At 35.6% G+C, this 19,131-nt stretch overlaps 1 protein-coding gene and 1 long non-coding RNA gene across 2 annotated transcripts; one reads left to right on the top strand and one right to left on the bottom strand.

Moving 5' to 3' along the window:
• Positions 1 to 12,331: 12,331 nt before the first annotated feature.
• LOC122282904 (RNA-binding protein pno1) lies at positions 12,332 to 15,081 on the bottom strand. Its single transcript, XM_043094969.1, has 2 exons — positions 14,926 to 15,081; positions 12,332 to 13,339 (listed from the first exon to the last, which is right to left on the bottom strand). Exon 2 carries the CDS (start codon positions 13,313 to 13,315, stop codon positions 12,641 to 12,643), a length of 675 nt encoding a protein of 224 aa, XP_042950903.1. The 5' UTR covers positions 13,316 to 13,339; positions 14,926 to 15,081; the 3' UTR covers positions 12,332 to 12,640.
• An 826-nt stretch (positions 15,082 to 15,907) lies between these two features.
• Positions 15,908 to 17,260, top strand: LOC122280472. The gene is made up of 2 exons (XR_006229916.1): positions 15,908 to 16,469; positions 16,566 to 17,260. It is a non-coding gene; the product is annotated as an uncharacterized LOC122280472 (long non-coding RNA).
• Positions 17,261 to 19,131: the final 1,871 nt, after the last annotated feature.

The raw sequence follows: 19,131 nt of genomic DNA, 5'->3' as shown, positions 1-19,131 counted from the left end.
TTGCTCTACTTGAATGAGAATTCTAATAAATTAGTTTGAAATTTATCAAACCAGGCCATTGGAGTTTGTTTGAGACTATAAAGAGAGAGCGATGAAGTTTACACACATGTGAGTTTGGAGAGGGTTACAATCCTAGGGGTGGCTTCATATAAATACATTCTTTAAGATCCCCGTGAAGAAAAGCATTCTTGATATCCATCTGATATAGTGGCCAATCATTGGAAGCAGCAAGAGCTAAAATTGTACGAACAATGGTCATCTTAGCCACAGGGGCAAAGATTTCTTCATAATTGACACCATTTTCTTGATTATTTTCAAGTGTAACAAGTCGAACTTTATAACGATCCAAACTCCCATCAGATTTAACCTTAATGGAGTAAACCCATTTACAACCCAGAGGAACTATGGTGGAAGGACAAGGTGCAATGTCCCAGGTGTGATTGGCCTCTAGAGCAATAATTTCTTCCTGCATAGCTTGTAGCCAACAATCATGCTTGACAGCATGTAAGTAGCATGTGGGAATATTAAAATTGGACAATGTAGCAGTAAGAGCATAAGCAAACCACCATACCTATCCGGAGGTACAGATACTCGAGAGGAGCGACATGTCGGGTGCTCTGAAGCTACTGTAATGGACTGATTTTGGTGCATGGTGGGATCAGATATTGGTTGAACCACTGGAAGAGACTGTGGGCGGGAGCGTCTTGTATACACAAGACCTGGTTTAAAGCGAGAGTTGATTTGATGAAGATCTTGAAAACTGTTGCTCAAAAGATGGGAGGACCATAGTAGAAGAAGAGAGCATAGATGACACAGGAAAGAAATGTTGATTTTCAAAGAAAATAACATTTTTAGAAATGCGTATACGATGTAAAGTAGGATCATAGCAAACAAATCCTTTTTGACACACATTATATCCCAAGAATGCACATTTAACAGATTGAGCAGATAAATTATGTCGCTCATGAGAAGGTAAATGAACAAAACATACACATCCAAAAATACGAAGATTCTCATAATTAGGTTGTGTAGCAAACAAGTGGAAATAGGGAGACTTCATGTCTAAAACTTGGGACGGTAACCGATTAATCAAGTGACTAGCAGTTTTCAAAACCTCAACCCAGAACATGTATGGAACAGATGATTCTAATAAAAGAGTACGTATCACATCAAGAAGATGACGATTTTTACGTTCGGCTGCTCCATTATGTTGGGGAGTAGCAGGACATGTACGTTGATGAATAATACCTTTAGAAGCTAAGAATGCTTGAAACTCAGTAGACAAATATTCACCACCAGAATCTGTACGTAATGTCTTAATAGTTCCAGAAAATTGATTGTCAACATACGCTAAAAACTTAGTGAAAGTTTGAAAAACTTCAGATTTAGAGCGAAGAAAATAAACCCAAGTGAATCTGCTATAATCATCAATGAAAGTCACATAATATTTAAATTTTTCATATTAACTAACCGGGGAAGGTCCCCAAACATCACTATGGATGAGATCGAAGCAGTGAGAAGCTCTATTAGCATTCAAAGGAAATGGAAGAATTTTACTTTTACCAAGTTTACAAGAATCACACTCAAGAGATAAAGAGGAACGTATTTTATTATCAAGAAAACCCGAGTGCAAGACATGAGAGAAGATTTGAGTGCTAGGATGACCTAAACGACGATGCCACACCATACTCAGATCAGGAACATTATTACAAGCAAAAGACTTAATTGAAGAGACTGAAGAAAGTGCTGGAACAAGTAAAAATAATGAAAACAAGCGCCCCACTTTATGTCCCTTCGCGATCGGCTCCCCCGTTACATGGTCCTGCACAACACAACCATTACCAGAAAAATTAACAGCACAATTATTATCAACTAATTGACCAACAGAAATAAGATTTGTGGAAATTTGGGTGGCAAGAAACACATCAGTAAATTTGGAAGAGACATCTCCGACAGCAGCGATGGGCAAAGAACTGCCATTGGCAGTCTGAATGGCAGATTGACCAGCATAGGACCGCCCATGACATAGAGCACTGGCAGTATTCGTCATGTGATTAGAAGCACCCGAGTCTACATACCAGAGGAAGCAATAATTTGTTACGGGAGTTGTAGGATAAGAGGAAGCACCTGAGGAAGAGCCATGTGCTACAGAAGTCCCGACGGGAGGAACAATAACAAAAGTCTGAAATGCTTGGGCTTGATGATTTTAGGTGCGAATACGACGGTCTTTGATAATGTGACCCTTCTTCTTGCAATGAGAACAATATTTCTTAGGACAATTAGCAGCAATATGCCCATATTCCTTGCAGCAGAAACACTGTAAGGTGCTAAAATATGCAAGTGGTCCTCGCCATTGAGTAGTATAAGCTACAGGAGCAGACCTTATCAGAGAAGCTTGAGTACTAAGCCTTTGTTCTTCATGAAGTAACTCACCAAAACAAACATCAAGAGAAGGAACAGGAGAGCGATTCAGAAGAGAAGAGTGAACAGATTCATACTCAGGACGAAATTTCATAAGGAACTGATCACGACGACGAGTCTCGTGAATACTTTGAATAGTGGAAAGAGAGGCAACAGTAACATCTGTGGTAACCAAATCAGAATATTCGTTCCAAAGAGTCAGGAACGTAGAATAATAGTCTTGGATGGAACAATTGTCATGTTGAAACATGGCAATCGTACGCTCTAACTGAAAACGACGAGTACCGTTATCTTGATGATAGACTTTCTTTAACTAAGTCCACATTAATTGAGCGATGCGATGAGGTCGTAAGTTGGTGACAATATGTGGTTCAACCGAGCCAAGAAGCCAAGACATAATCCTAGCATCAAGCATAGCCCAATCCTTGGATTTATCAGGGTTGGATGCACAATCAGTGCCGTCAATATGACCCCAAAGATCTTTTTCATTAAGAAAAAATTCAAATTGAAATGCCCACATAGAATAATTATTACCCGTAAACTTGGTACACAAATGTGTGAAGTCCATACTAATTAAATAGTACACACAAAGGCCAAAAATATCACAAAGGGCGAGACAAAAGAATGGGCTAAATGAATTATAATTATAAATATCACAAAGGCCACGTGGAAGACTAATGGAATCCAAAACAAGACAAAAGAAAAAGATTATAATTATCAAGACTCAATGACCCACGGCAGAAAATAAAAAAAGAATTATAGTCAATGTGTTTGACTATGCTTAACAGCCTGTACTCAAGCTGTATTCCACGGCAAAAGAAATGAGCAAATGGCCAAAAACACTATTGCCGACAGCAGGAAACAGATTTGCAGGAAAAAAATAATCGGCTAGTAGAGTTGCTGAAAAACAGAGAAATAGTTGCCGACAGAAAAAAAAAATTGCCTAAAACAAGAAACCAAGCTCAAGAGACGCCGAAATCAAGCACAAAACCAAGAAAATAAAGAAACAGCACAGACCCAACCGAGATACAAGACCAAAGGTACCGAGGATACAAAATCATAAGAGAAATAGATGAAACACAAGAAAGAAATCTAAAAATTCGAGAGAGACAATCTTAAGCTCTGATACCATGTCAAATGGATTCAATGATCCTTTCAGAGGATTTCCTCCCATTTTATAGAACAAATTTACATGGCTATGTACTGTCTATTTTGAGTGGGAATACCACCTAACATGTGATTTCTTCAATTACGTCTGATGCTTGACAGCACTGTGTGTAGCACCACCTAACATGTGAGGTCCTAAATTACGCCTGATATTTAACAATGTCATATGTAGCCTACAATCTAAAATACTACAACTATACAATATTACAAATAATGAGAGGACTGCTATACGTTGACATCTACGACCCCTATCTTACTTACTAGTTTTGTATTCGATTATTGTTAGAACCATATTCTCAAAAAAAAAAAAAAATGTCAACTTCTTCAATCCACCAATTGAACAGTGATCGTGTTGACGATTTTATCTATGGATCAGTTACTAAAAATCTGCCAAGTATTTTGAAGATGGAAGACACTACTTCTTCATTCAAACCCAATATATATTTTCTATAAATATGAAGCCCTCAAATTAAATATATACTGAAGAGCCAAAATAATTAAATTTTGAGAGGTACCTCACTTCATAAAAGAAATTCAGAGTATATAAGATGTTAGATTGATATTATTTGTGAAGAAACTCCATTTATTCTCTGTCAATGATCTAAATTGGACGTAACAAAATCTGTATTGACACATAGATAACATGTTGGCTTTGTTTTATGGTATCTTGTGCAAGATACTTTTCTAGTATCTTATGGTTAATTTTTTAATTTTTACCAAGTCCCTTTATCCAAATGAATGTTATCTATTGACTGAGAATCTGAAACTTTATTCCATCTACCTCAATATGATTTGAAATTATTCCAGTCCAGCAGCATGTTCGAAGTGACTATAACATTTCTTTCTTCCTTGAGATAGAGTGACAGCAAAACAAAGGCAGTCTAGAGTCTTCATATGTAAGTGGGTGGAATCTTGAACAATAGTTCAAAAGGAGTTTTGTTAGACAAAGATGGACTGGGAACTCTATTGATTATGTAGGCTGCAGTTAAAATACAGTCACTCCATTACTTGATAGGAAGACTAGATTGGATCTTAAGTGCTCGAGCTATGTTAAGAAGGTGTTGATGTTTTCTTTCTGCAATTCCATTCTGTTGAGGGGTCTCAACACAGGTTCTATGATGCATAATACCCTTTCTATTATAAAATTCTTTCATTTGGAATTCTAGTCCATTGTCACTTCTAAGGATTTTGATCTTAGTATCAAATTGTGTTTCCACAAGGTTAGAAAAGGCTTCAATGCAAGCTCTGGTGTCAAATTTATTCTTAAGGAGGTAAATCCAAGTGCTTCTTGAAAAATCATCAACAATGGTTAGGAAATATCTAGATCTATCATAGGACTTAACAGAATTTGGACCCCATATGTCACAGTGTACAAGCTCAAAGATTTGTTTGCTTTTATGTGTGCTAATGGAAAAAGGAAGTTTGTGTTGTTTAGCAATTGGACAAATGCAATAAGGAATATTGGCAGTAGGCAAAGAGACTTTAACAGAATTATTCGAGATCAAATTTAAAACTGAAAGGGGTGTATGACCCATTCTACAATGCCAAAGATTTGATACATCATCAAGATTGCTACTAGAAGAAGCTGAAACAGACATGTTTTTCTATAGGGAAATAGAAAATTGATCAAGCAAAGCTGTAGAAGGCACTTCAGTCACCAAAAGATGGTATAAGCCATTTCTCAGCTCACCCATGCCAATCGTGGTCTATGACAAAAGGTCCTGAATATAACATGAGTGTGAAAAGAAAAGAAAACAACATGAAATAGAGTTAGCTAACTGTTTGGCAGAAATCAAATTAAAATTGAAAGAAGGGACACACAAAACATGATTCAAGGTCAATTTATTAGTGATTTTTACTGTGCCAATGTGGGTAACAGGAGCTGTGTGCCCATTTGGAAGTTTAACCATGTAGGAGACTTGTGATGTAATGGAAGTGAACAATGAGGTGTTACAGATCATGTGATTTGTAGCACCAATGTCAATTATCCAAGGTGAGACAGTAGGTGATTTTTGAGAGGAAGAAGTGAGGCAAAAGTGTATACCAGACATGGTGGATGAAAAACTGAAACCTATTTGGACTTGGTTGGCTAAATGGTTAGCAATGGGAGCCTCCTTCGACTGCAGTAGTGACATGAGCTGTTGATATTGGTCTTTGGTAAAGGACATCTTCTCCTCAGTGTCTTCTTCCTGCTCTAGTGATGACATGTTAGCAGAAAAACCCACCTGTTTTCCCTTGTTATGGAGCTTGTGTCCAGGTGGGTATCCATGTAATTTGTAGCACTTATCAATCATGTGCCCTGTCATGTTGCAGTGACCACAAACAGGGGCCTGTGCATTGCTTGCTTTGAAGTAATTTTCTAAAAGGTGGCCTTGAATGTGACAATGAGAGCAATAGGGTCTCTCATGTTTTTGTGAGAAAGATGACCTTGTGGCAGGCTTAAAGGATGAGTATCGTTTCTTAATGGCAAAAGCCATTGAATTAGAAAAAGGCAAATTAGAGAGCACAGTATGCTGCCTCTCTTGTTGTTGGATGATGGAGAAAACTTTGTTTATAGCCGATAAGGGGTCCATGATCATTATTTGGTCTCAGGTGTTATTGTAAGAGTCATTGAGGCCCATCAAAAATTGGATAACACAATCCTGTATCTACAAGGATGTTGAGCTTCCCACAAGTGCAATCAGGCAAGGGTTCATAAATTATCAGTTCATCCCACAGAGATTTTAATTTGCCAAAAAATAAGCAATTACAAAATCTTGGTCTTGTTGTATAGTAGCTAAGGCTTTCTTTAGTTGAAAAATTCGTGGCCCATTTTGATGTGTGAATTTGTGCTTCAACTCTTGCCAAATCTGTTTGGCATCATCTACTAGAGCAATACTTGACTTTAAGTTTTGGGTAATAGAGTTTTGTATCCAAGATACAGCAAGGTCATTGCATCTTTCCCAAGCATCAAGGAGAGGGTCAGTAGGATCTTTAGGCTTGAGTAGTGACCCATTGATGAAGCCAAGTTTGTTCTTGGCTCTCAGGGCTCTACACATAGTTCTTGACCATGTTGTGTAGTTGTCTATAGTGAGAAGATCAGGGACTAAAGGAATGGATGGGTTGTCACCATGGTCAAGTCGATAGGAGTTGACTACATTGGTGAAGTTAAGAAATACAGATGGAGGAGAGTTGTTTTGAGGGATCTCAGCAGCCATGAAAAATTTCTATTATTTAGAACCTGGCTTGCTCTGATGCCATGTAAGTTTTCAGAAGAAAGGCAAGAGATTTGAGACAAACTTTTGTTCTTATTAAATTGAATTGACAAGTGTTGCTTTCCTACATATATATAGTGCTATGACTCTGCCAGAAGCAATGAAAAATAATGTACAGCCTCCTACCTAGCCCACGCCTGTACTGTCCACTACAAGAATAACCAACTTATCACAAACAGGAATGTGCAGCCTTATACCTAGACCACGTCTATACCGCCCACTATAGAATAACAAGCTTGCTAAAAAGAGTAAAAGGGACACTATAAACAAAGACTATTTACAAGTGACCAAGACACATGCAGAGGGATCCTTTGGTAAAATATTCTGAGCTGTATCAAAGGTAGCATGGTGTTCATTTGGAAGCTGTGACCTCTCATCAGAACCATTGTGGAGCTCATCCTGATGGCAATGCACTCGTGCTTTGATCATCATGCTTTAATATGGATCAGTTACTAAAAATCTGCCAAGTATTTTAAAGATGGAAGACGCTACTTCTTCATTCAAACCCAATATATATTTTCTATAAATATGAAGCCCTCAAATTAAATATATATTGAAGAGCCAAAATAATTAATTCTGAGAGGTACCTCACTTCATAAAAGAAATACAGAGTATATAAGATGTTAGATTGAATTATTTGTGAAGAAACTCCATTTATTCTCTGTCAATGATCTAAACTGGACATAACAAAATCTGTATTGACACATAGATAACATGTTGGCTATGTTTTATGGTATCTTGTGCAAGATACTTTTCTAGTATCTTATGGTTAATTTTTTAATTTTTACCAGGTCCCTTTATCCAAATGAATGTTATCTATTGACTGAGAATCTGAAACTTTATTCCATCTAACTCAATATGATTTGAAATTATTCCAGTCCAGCAGCATGTTCGAAGTGACTATAACATTATGGCACAGTTGCTTCGGGTAAATTCTGGTTTTTTTCTGAAGATTTATTCTTTGCTTTTCAAATTGGGATTGCAGCATGTATATAGTTTCTTACTGGAAAGAAGAATCCGCAATCAGATCACGCGTGGAAGCTTAAGTCCTGGCTTGGTCTTTCTTTCCTTACGAAAAACACTTCTTTTCAAAACCTGCCACTTAAAATTAATTAAAAAAAATTAAAAATAAAAAACAGAGAGAAAGAAAATAGTTATATTGCATGATTTGGAAACCTAGTAGGGACATGGTTTTGGAAGCTGCTTTGAGCATGATTCTCTTTTTGGAAACGCTGGCGGTTAGTGCTTAGAAACTTAAATATGAAAATAGAGAGTAGTACTATATATATATATTAGAAAATATATAGTATGATATGAAGAGATTTCTGTCATTAAAACTTCTTTTCATTAAATTAAATGAGTTATTTTCTTAACTAATGAGTTTCTTTGAGTCTAACTTGCAGACTGATCCTGAATTAGCACTAGTTATTCTAGGTAATGATCTCAATAGACTGCAAGACCTTTTACGTGACCGTAATTGCCAAGGATCTGAATTACGACGTCAACAAAAAGAGGAGCTCGTAAGTTGCTCATCAGGGGGCCTCTAATGCTTTTCTTTGTTGACCTTTATTGCTTTTGTCACATTAGTTAGAGTATCATGATATTTAATCACTGCTCCATTTTTAATTTCGTAGTCTTTGTGGATATACATATATATACTAATATACATATCTACGTACTTGCTAAGATGCATTTAAAATGTAATGTTGAAGTTCTTACATGATTAATTTAACCTGTTACCAATTATGAGATGGGAAACTTAGAAATCCTAGAAGTTTCAAAATTTCAGTGATTATTAGATGGAGAAGCCGATATATACCTCCATTTTATCCTGCGATACAGGTATTTCTTCATGCAAATCCTTATAATGTTGAAGCACAAAAAAAAATTGAAGCTGCCATTCGCCAGGTAAGTGTTATTTCTTCATCATAAATGGTAGTTGTGCTAGTGAAAATCCAATTAAAGGCTTCTCTCCTTGAGGCCTTGGCTCATGGGTTCAACTGTTTGGTTGGTGCTGGGTAAGGCCATAGGTTCTGGTCATGTTTAGCATTGAATAGAGTGGGGGAAAAGGGTGCTTTTTTCTTTGAATTTTTTTGTTTTGCATCATTTTCATGCCATCGAAATGTTTTATGTCATTATTATTTATTTTTCTAATAATGTTTTCTATTGTGATATTTGCAATTGACTCTGCTCCTTGTGGTCTGTTCAAGTGTTAGTTTTACTTCTCTGTGAGATTAACGATTCCTACAAATTTTGCAATGTTAATGTTTGCTGGTGTGGAGTAATAGTTGACGGGCCTTTATGCCTTGGGAATTTTTGATAATTAAATATCTCATCATCGAATTGCTATGCGTCTACAGACATCTCTTACTGTAACCAATGGTAGGTTTGATTCAACATTCTTGAAGTCATGATTTACAACTGTGCCTTGTAGGATGAATTTCAGTAAATTTAAGAAAAATAATCGTGCATGTTGATGATAGCAATTGAATTACTGATGTCTGATTTTTGCAATGGTGATTTATCTGCAATGTTTCCTGTATTGCTTCATAGTATTTGCATTAAAGCTTGGTTTTTAACGATTACATTAACTAATTTATTGCTTGAATCTTCTTAACTTCTTTCATCTTTTATTCCTATGGATTATATCCAGTCTTTTTAACTAATACTTGTACAACTAACATGCTCACACAACTAACATGGATATTTACTCTGTTTTTCTAAATATTTTACAGAAAGGAATTGATGAAGACCGACAAGCTGCAATGGAACATAACCCTGAAGCTTTTGCGAGCGTGGTATGCATTATCTTCAATTGCCTGTATTTTGTACTGATTTTCTTTTTATTAATTTTGAAGATTCTTATGCAACTTGTCAGGTTTTGTTGTATATTGACATGGAGGTTAATGGTGTCCCATTGAAGGTAATTAGAGTGAAAATAGCTTAGGATGAACTTATTCAATTAATTGTAATGCGAGATGACTAAGGGCTATTGGATTTCTTGGCTCACTTTAGGAGTTTCTTTCTTAAACATATTGCATTATTGGATTTCCTTACTTCAGATGTAGTCAATGAGATTTATGGAAGCATCTGATATACACTGGGTTAATATTTGAGTCATTTTGAAGTATGCATCCCCTTCATATTATTTGTTAGTTACACCTTTCTGTTGGCTGGTAGCCAAACAAATGATGTGTGAAAACTTCTTTTCACTATGTTTCAGGCGTTTGTAGACAGTGGAGCCCAAATAACAGTAATATCGAAAGAGTTTTACTACATACAAGTACAGTCATGCATTAATCTGTGTACCAATACTGATTTATTTATACTTAAAATTTAAATTAACACTGTTTTCAATAAAATCTACTTTTTGACCAATCACATCATATTGGTGCACAGATTAGTGCACAATTGTGCTTGCAACTATACTTTTCCATATCGAAAAGTTGTGCTGAGCATTGCGGGTACGTGGCTTTTTTTATATTTGATTGCGTGTTATTTGCTTTACTCTGGCAATGGTTATATCATTTTTTATTATACAAGTTAGTGGCCATGGTTAAATTATATAGAATATCAAAACATCTAGATCTGGCATAAATCATTTACATGTACTGACGTAGGCATGCAATTTGTATGTGCAATCAGATTCATATAAGCACCGAATTTCCTGTCTGGTGATGCATACATATTTTTTTTAGGAAATTGAATCCTAAGGTGCATACACACGGACAATAATATCTATACATATCTGCATATGCATACAGTTCACATATGTGCATGCATTTATATCCACGTGTGTATCTCACATAGTCGTATATGCTGGGTTTATATTCGCTAGAGGAAACAGTTACATGGAGTTCTGCATTTTGCAGTTCCTTTCACACAATCCCGAGTCCCTCCCCTCCTTTAAAGGCCTTTTTAGTGCACAGTAGTCTGTCTTGTCAATACGACCCCATGCCAGGGTACGAGTGTTTACAAGTCAAGGTAGACACCTGACCTTGGACAAATCATTTCCTTGGTGGTTTTTCCTTCCCATTCTTTCCATTGTGGCTTATAATCAGAGTGAAGGTTCTTGGACATTTTGAAAGTCATGTTCATCTAAACAAACAGTACAAACTCCTTATTATCTTTAGTAGGTATTGGTTAACATAAGCCCATGCTTGGAGATGCGGCCCTTTCCATTTTTGGCTGAACTGATATCATGTAGTGATGGTTCTATCTTTGATATCTACTAGGCAACATCATTGATGAGAATGGAAATGCTGTCATTCTCTGCTTGCAAGCGGGTCTTGTGGGGGTATGGCCCAGGTATATTTGTTGTCAAAAAATGTTCAGCTTCCTGGTAGCTTGTAGGCATTTAGCTGGCCGTAGATTTGGAATTGGTTTTTGTCGGTTGTCAAGGAGTGGTTCCTCACTGGAACTGTCGATATGAGATCATTGGCACGGTTTGCCATCCTACCAATAGTTGACCTTGTCGATCAGGTCTTACTAACCTATAGTTTACCTTGGTATTAATGACCGTAATTTAATCATTAATTTGCTGAAAATTCCATCTGATTTACATGGCTGCTGCGACCTGATTTTGAAGCCAAAGTGACAAAGCTGCTTATGCTAGGGTTTGAAAGAGATGCAGTCATGCGAGCTCTTAAGTTGCATGATTATAACGAAAAGCAGGCAGTAGCATTTCTTGTTGAGGGTTGAAGATAATCTTCATTTTTTAATTTTTGCGATTCAGATTGCAAAATGACATTCAGAAATTGTGTATCTGATGGTATTCTTGATGAGTGCTGCAATTCAACCGAAATACTAGACTAATTTGAGCTATAATAATTGGTGTGGTTAATGGTTATCGTGGCTTCTGGTTTCCATTTTCTTTTTCTTACAACACACACCTTTATGGATTGACCGAGATGAACATAAAAGTGTGTGCGCGTTTTCATTTGGGTAAATTTGAGATTAACTTATTTCAGAAGAATCTACCGACTAGTAGAAATGCAGAAACAAAATGGCAATCATCATCCCTTCTTAAAACTAACACTTTCAACCTACTTGTATCCAAAAGAAAGTGTTCCTTTTAATCTTTAAGAGAGATTGTTGCCTGTCAATACCATGCAGCTTAAACAAAAAATATTTTAGATTAGTTCAGAAGATTCACGTCAATCTATGGTAGCAAGCTCGGGGCAAGACAAACTTCAAATATGGTGTGCAATGCTCAATCGGATGGTAATCTAGAGTTTGATGTTCGTTTAAAACAGACCAACCATCTGTACAAGCATGCCTTGCTCAACTGAAATAGGAAAACTTCCAAAAAAGAAGAGAGATGCGTTAAAAATAGAAAAGAAAAAAAAAAGACAAACGATACAACACCTACTATATTACAACTCAACTAGTACTACACACTAAAATATAAAATTGTCTACTTTAATTCAAAATTTCTGTACTTGCAGCAGTTCAAAGTAAATAAAATTATAATTTTTTATACTTGGTTGTATGCAAACTGTAGCATAGTTGTTGTTATATCATTTTCCGAAAAAGAAAAGGAACTGAACAACTCTTCTTTCATTGAATGGAAAGACTCCTTCCATGGCATAAGGGATACACTGTTACGTAGTAACATCCACCATTAAAAAAAAAAAAGACAAATACCGGATTATAATTATACTCAGCAGTCAGCATACTCCGCACTTGAATGAACTATAAAAAATCAGTATACTTGCACTTGAAATGAACTATCAAAACTTCATGACTGATCCCCGGACAGACTTTGTGGTATCACAAATACAGAAGAACAGACACCCTCATAAACCTTCTGCCAGTCTAGCAGATACTGCTCGTAGTTTTGAATATACTTTTCCGGCCGGGGACCCCAGAATAAGGCTGCAAAGAGAATCCCTTGCCACTCTAATGTTCCTATATGACCCCAATATGTGAATCTTGGTGTCAGCAACCACGATCCTCGTCTTTGTTGCATTTTCAATCGCAAACTTTGTTTTACCACCTTTACCGGACAGTCTTCCTATGGCACGAGACAAGTGCTCTCCTCGAAGTGTTTTAACGTCCTTGATCTCAAAAGATTCCACATAGAGCTCATCCAATCGCAAAAGTGCAATGGCATCTATTACATCAAAACCTAGCATGAATGCATGGACAAAATCTGCACACTTCTGTAGGTTACTTACATCAGGTGTGTTGGATCTGGTCTTTAATTCAACCCTACGAGCCTTGAGATTCATTCGGATGTCAATCTTCATCTGCTCATATATTGGGGCATAGATTTCCATCCATGCTTTCTTGAGAGGTGAATACCGATGTGGTGGAACATTGACCTTTCGAAACTGAACTCGACCATCAGACATTTCATGAGCCTTCAAAGGTTCAAAAAGTGGCTTTGGTGGCAAAGATCCAGATTCAGGTTGTGGTTCAAAGGGAACTGCTTCAACATCCATGGAGGCAGGGGCGTCCTTGGACTGCATTTTGTGATTGTGTTTAGCTTCAACCTATGAAAAATTGATAAACATTTTAGTTGCAACTGAAACATGAATTGGAATTATGGAAACAAAAGGGAAAGAATTGACAGGACAAGAACTCAGAATAAAATGAACAAAAACAATTATTTATTTTCCCCTTTGATAAGTGCACTAAAAACCACAAATGTTACTGGAAAAATCCAGTTGTAAAAACCTCTTAAAACCTTTTTGGTTTTGTAAGTAACAAAAATTCATCAAACTTCGCAATCAATAATGAAACAACTTATATCTCAGAAATCAGACGCCTTGTTTAATAGCAAGAATGAGTTTCTTCTCCTAATTTCATCTAAATGAAGCCTAACATCCAACCTTAAGTTGATACCACAAATACACACGCAGTTCCTAACCTTTCATACTGTAGTCTCTTCCATAAATCCATAAAAAAAATTTCATAGGTAATCAAGAAATTTTATTCATAGAAGTAGGCAAAGCCCAAGTACACAGGGAGTATACATGAGAATAACCTAATTAGAGTCCATAAATCCATAGTATTTTTTTTTATAGATAAAAAAGATTTTATTAATCCACGTAAATAGGCAAAGCCCGAGTACACATGAAGTATACAAGAAAGAGCCTAATTACAAACTATGCGCTACAGAAAGTAGCGTAAAAGTCATTAAGACTTGTTCCATACAGTACAATAGAAGAGGCCCAAAGCAACAATTCAGGACCAATTCATTTGATCTGCTTAAACAGCATTGAAGATGATAAAGATTTATAGATTTATCATCGTGTTTGTCTATACCCAAAAGCAACAATCGTTTAGCCAAAATGATAACCCTGACAAAGAAATTAAACAAAAAAAAAAAAAAAACACTTGCAATCCATAATTTTGTTGAGTGTCATCAAAGAATATCCTATCGCAAAATCACGAACACCAATAGATTAGTAAGTACTAATATATAAAAAAAAAAAAAAAAGTAACATGGGCAAAGTATATCGAATTGATATTTTGTTAGATTGAATTTAACATTCCAATCAACCAATATTATTTCCAGAGCTCCGTTTGTTAGGCAGGAAAAGTTGTCCACTAAAATATTGATTGAGTTAGTTTTTTATTTATTTATGTATTTTAACTAAATGCCTTCTGCATAAAGTGACCACTCTATCCGAGGTTACATTATAAAAAATGTGATCCTGGCAAAAAACCTGAAAACTCCTATTGAACCACTGAGATTCATAAAAAGAAACCGAAGCTTGAGACTCCATCCTCTCAGTTTTAGAGCTCATAATTTGAAGTTCCAAGCGAAACTGAGAAAAGGAGAGTCTAGTCTGCTTCAAGTTCATATTCTATGAACTGACCCCAGTTCCGTATAACATAAGCGCATGAAAAGACCTAGAAGCACAAACAGATCGATACTTGGGTACAGAACAGAGATATGGCGGGTCATGCCATTGAGTCATTAAGAATACAAAACAAACAGACGCTTGGGAACTGATTAAATAAAGGTATGAATTAAAAAATAACATATTTTCTACCGAAGAAAACTTTGTAATCAACAGACATAGAGGAAAAGTAACTTTGTAATCAACAGAAATAGAGGATAAGTAAGAACCTGATCCGGCTACCCGCAAATGGCTATGGCCTCTTCTCCACCCTTCGTCTACTGCAAATGAGAAAACAGAGAAAAAAGCCGATGTAGGGTAGAGAGAGTTGGAGCTAGGGTTTTGGAAGAGCTCAATTTGGGCTTTAAACTGGCCTAGGCCGTAATAGTGTAGCCTGTCCGGTCCAATCCCCGTATGGGTCCACAAGTTCAATTTATGAAAATTCGATTTATTTAAAATTTTCAATTGTTTGATGCGAGGTTTGGATGAGATGAGATAATTTTAAATAAAAATTAAAAATTAAATAAAATATTATTATAATATTAATTTTTAATAATATTATTATTGATTTAAAAATATTGAATTATTTATTATATTTTATGTGATAATTTAAAAAAATTATAATAATGAGATGAAATTAGTTGAAAATATCTTTGTATCCAAACCTAGAACACACTCATTGAATTATGCAAATACAAATTTAATGGGGATGTTTGGTAATAAAGTTTTAAAATATATAATATTAAATTATACAAATGTAAAATGGGCTAGCTTTTTGCTACAGCAAGGCAGTGATGTTAGTCAAATTTGATAATTACTATAACATGATCAAAAGCCTTACTTCCTACCGTGATTTGATTGTAGCAGTTTTTTGGGGGTTATAATATTATTACTAATTAACATATAATTAGTAAAATAAAAAAATATAATTTAATTTTTTTAAAATAGTACATGTATTAACCCAATACATGAAAATCACAAATTCTATAAAAAAAAATTAGGTCAGAAAAAATAATAAAATGATAATATGTTATTAGTACTTTATCTCAAATTTATATAAGTTAATGTGGAATTTTGCTTATATGGTAAATTAGATTTTTAAGAAAAAGTGATTTTGCAAATGTATATGCATAAACTAACTAACGTGGATGCTTAAGAGTGGAGGACAAACTATCATTTTTCTTATAAATTATATTTATAATTATAGAGTGAGAAAAGTGTACAATTTTATTAAAAAAAATTAAATAAATACGAGATATGAAAAAAAAAAAAATTATACGAAAGATTTCACCTTTTTAAAGGGATTACGATACTTTCGTAACCTACCGTGTATTTAGCATTTCTGAGAGGGGATTCGGATGCTCAACACAACACGTGGGGTCCATTGGCCACCAAAAAAAAAGTTGATAGAAATGAAATGAAGGGACGAGATTAAAGTTTACCTACCTGGTTTATTCCTGGATCCAACGGCCACGGGAAAAACTAGGGCCATATAAGAAGGAGATGCAAGGGAACCCAAGTGTGTTAAGCAGGAAGTAGCAGCCGCCTGGGGTCTGCGAAGAAGAAGAAGATGGTGGAAGAATCTGGGAGAGGGAGTTTTGGATATTCGGAAGGCTTTGGTATGGGCGAGTTGGGAAGATAACTTTTATTAATTTGTGTCTTCCCTACTCCGCCCATGCCATAGGTTTCCGATTGTTCCTCCCTCTCACTTTTGCCTTCTCTGCCCTAACCCTCCATATCTCTGTATGTGATTCTGTGCACTTCATGTGACTAGGTAATTTCATTATCTGTCTAAAATCTTCTAACATCAAATTTGTTAAATGATCGCGTAGATTTGGTTATTTCCTAGTTGAGTTTTTCCTTTATGCAGACTCCTTCGATCATAGCTACAGCTCTACTGATGAATAATTTGACGCGGAATAATAATGGAGAAAAATGATTTGCTTGAATATTTAATGAATATTTTGTCGTGCTATGCATGTATATATGCTCTGGGATTGTCAAAATAAATTATGATGCGCAAGTTGTAGTAATCTCCTTTAATTGTTTGAGCTATCACAGTACTGTTGGCCTAACAATAGCAGCAGCTTCACTGATTTTATTTTTATTTTTATTTTTATTTTTTGAAGTTCTGAATAGTATGGACTAGCAAGGTAGGTCTGACACTGTTGTTTCTGGCTCCGACTGTTTGCCTGATTCCTATAATAATAGGGACTTAAGATTTGTGTTGTGAGGGCCAATGGCAAGTGAATCTGAGGTCCTGTGTAACTGTTGACTGCTTCCTTTCAGATCCAGGTTAAGGTGTTCATAAGATATTTGGCATATCCCATGAAAAGCAGCACCTACCAAAATGATGCCCAAACAAGTCAAATCCATGACATAAGCTATTGCCATTGGATCTCATGTTAAGATAAGATTTGTACACAAAAGAAAAGCAAAATGGAATGTCTGGCTTGCTGGGCAATATTTGCTTCCTTAAATACAGAGCATTATTTAATTATTCATCATAAGAAAACATGTGCCAAACAAAATAGCATGATTATAGAAGATATGTGAATTATGATATGAATGCTTGCTCTTAATAAGAGAAGGTATAATTAGTATTTAAAAAATTAAAAAGAAGGACAAGAAGAATCCAAACTCCCAAGATAAAAAGAGAGTTTTTTTAGTCACCTTTCTCGATCGATCCATACGTTATTACTCCATGGAAGGAATGTGGTAATTTTGGTGGTCTAAACAAAAACGTGGTAATTTTGGTGGTCTAAACAAAAACAAAACTGGCTATAAAACCTTCTAGTTTTACGTTCTCCCAAATGAGCACAGTGAAATTATTCCGTCCCTCTCTTATCCAAGAGAATCTCACGACCAGGTTGTGTGCGATTTTCTTCCCTGGTCTAATGAAACTGATACAAAACTTGGGTTCTTTGTCCAGTACTGAGTTAAACAGATGTGATACGGTGGAACAGAGGAAAGCAGAGCTAAAAAAAAAAGGAAAAAGAGGTTGAAAGCGATATATGTTCCTCACTAGAGTACTTTTATACCCACAAATGAATTGTACAAAATTAATCTCACAAGTCATGTAGTAATGTAGTTTTATTGATCCGTTATATTTATTTTATAATAATAATATTTTTATAATTTGACGAGTTATATCAAATTATATTAATTTATTAGATTATTTTTATATATATCTTTTGGGGTAAGAGTATTTTCCTTTTACTTAATATTTATTTTATAATAATAGTATTTTTATAATTTGACGAATTATATTAAATTACATCAATTTATAAGATTATTTTTGTATATATTTTTTGTGCCAAGAGTATTTTCCTTTCACTTAATCACGTTAAACTTATTACATGCATTATGTGCTGTAAAGAGTTGCTTATGCATGTCAATGGCTTTGCTACCAAGTATACTAGACACGTCACTTTTTCTCTACTCGTATACTAGACAGTCAATGGCTGGACATGTCACACAAAGCCATCGACATGTCTAGTATACGAGTAAAAAACGAGTTCCATGGCCTTTACATTGCTGCGAACAACACTTGAACAAATGCAAAAACCAGTCACTTTTTTCTTTCTGAAAACCAGTGAATTTGATAGCGGAATAAAAAACTATGCCTCCCCATATACAGAAACTCAGCAGATCATAATGCAGAATTTGTCACTTTGTAAGGATGATAATATATTATACGACCAGTTAATTTAATATGAACACGATACAATAATAGTGGATTAAGATTTAATTTTAACGGATTTGGGTCAAAACAGGTTGACCCGTTTAGACACAATTGTTTAACGGGTTGATAAAATGTTAACCCATTATGACACGTTAAAACTCATTATGACACGTTAAGAAAGTTAAAGTTACAATTATACCTAAAAGTAAAATGCTAGTCTTCTCTGGGAGAGATTTAGTGTATGTACTCCCACCTTTCTATAGATTTGCTTGGTGGTCGCACGGCCTATTTACTTGTATGAATAAGATTGAGAACATTAGAGAGATGCTGACCTGGGGTCATGCCCACTGTGTGCGAGTGGGCGATGTTAATTAGAGAGCTGCCCACTTGGGGCAAACACTCTCAAGTGCTCTCACTATTCTACCTAACACACTCCATTATACCTAACACAACCATATGTTAGGTGTTGTGTAGGGGGCTATAAATAGCTCCCCCCTCTTTGGTTCAAGAATACACAAGAGGCAAGAAGCAAGAAGCAAGAAGAAAAACTCTCTCTCTTTTGTGCTCTCTTAAGTAGTATTTAGGCTGTGGATTGTTAAAGCATTACTCTGGTTTTATATTACGTAATACGCTTTACCACCAAGTGAAAACTCTTGTCAATCTGGAGAAACTTGTGGAGCAACTTTACAAGCGTACTACGTAGTATAAAACCAGAGTAATACTTTAACAATCCACAGCCTAAATACTACTT

Source organism: Carya illinoinensis, chromosome 11 (genome assembly GCF_018687715.1).
Source record: "Carya illinoinensis cultivar Pawnee chromosome 11, C.illinoinensisPawnee_v1, whole genome shotgun sequence".
Lineage (NCBI taxonomy): Eukaryota > Viridiplantae > Streptophyta > Magnoliopsida > Fagales > Juglandaceae > Carya > Carya illinoinensis.
The sequence above is the reverse complement of the archived record's forward strand: the minus strand, read 5'-3'. Positions and strand labels throughout refer to the sequence as shown.

What these genes read in the sequence shown, in the direction of transcription:
- LOC122282904 (XM_043094969.1), bottom strand. Translation starts at nt 13,315, where the DNA reads ATGCAGTCCAAGGACGCCCCTGCCTCCATGGATGTTGAAGCAGTTCCC.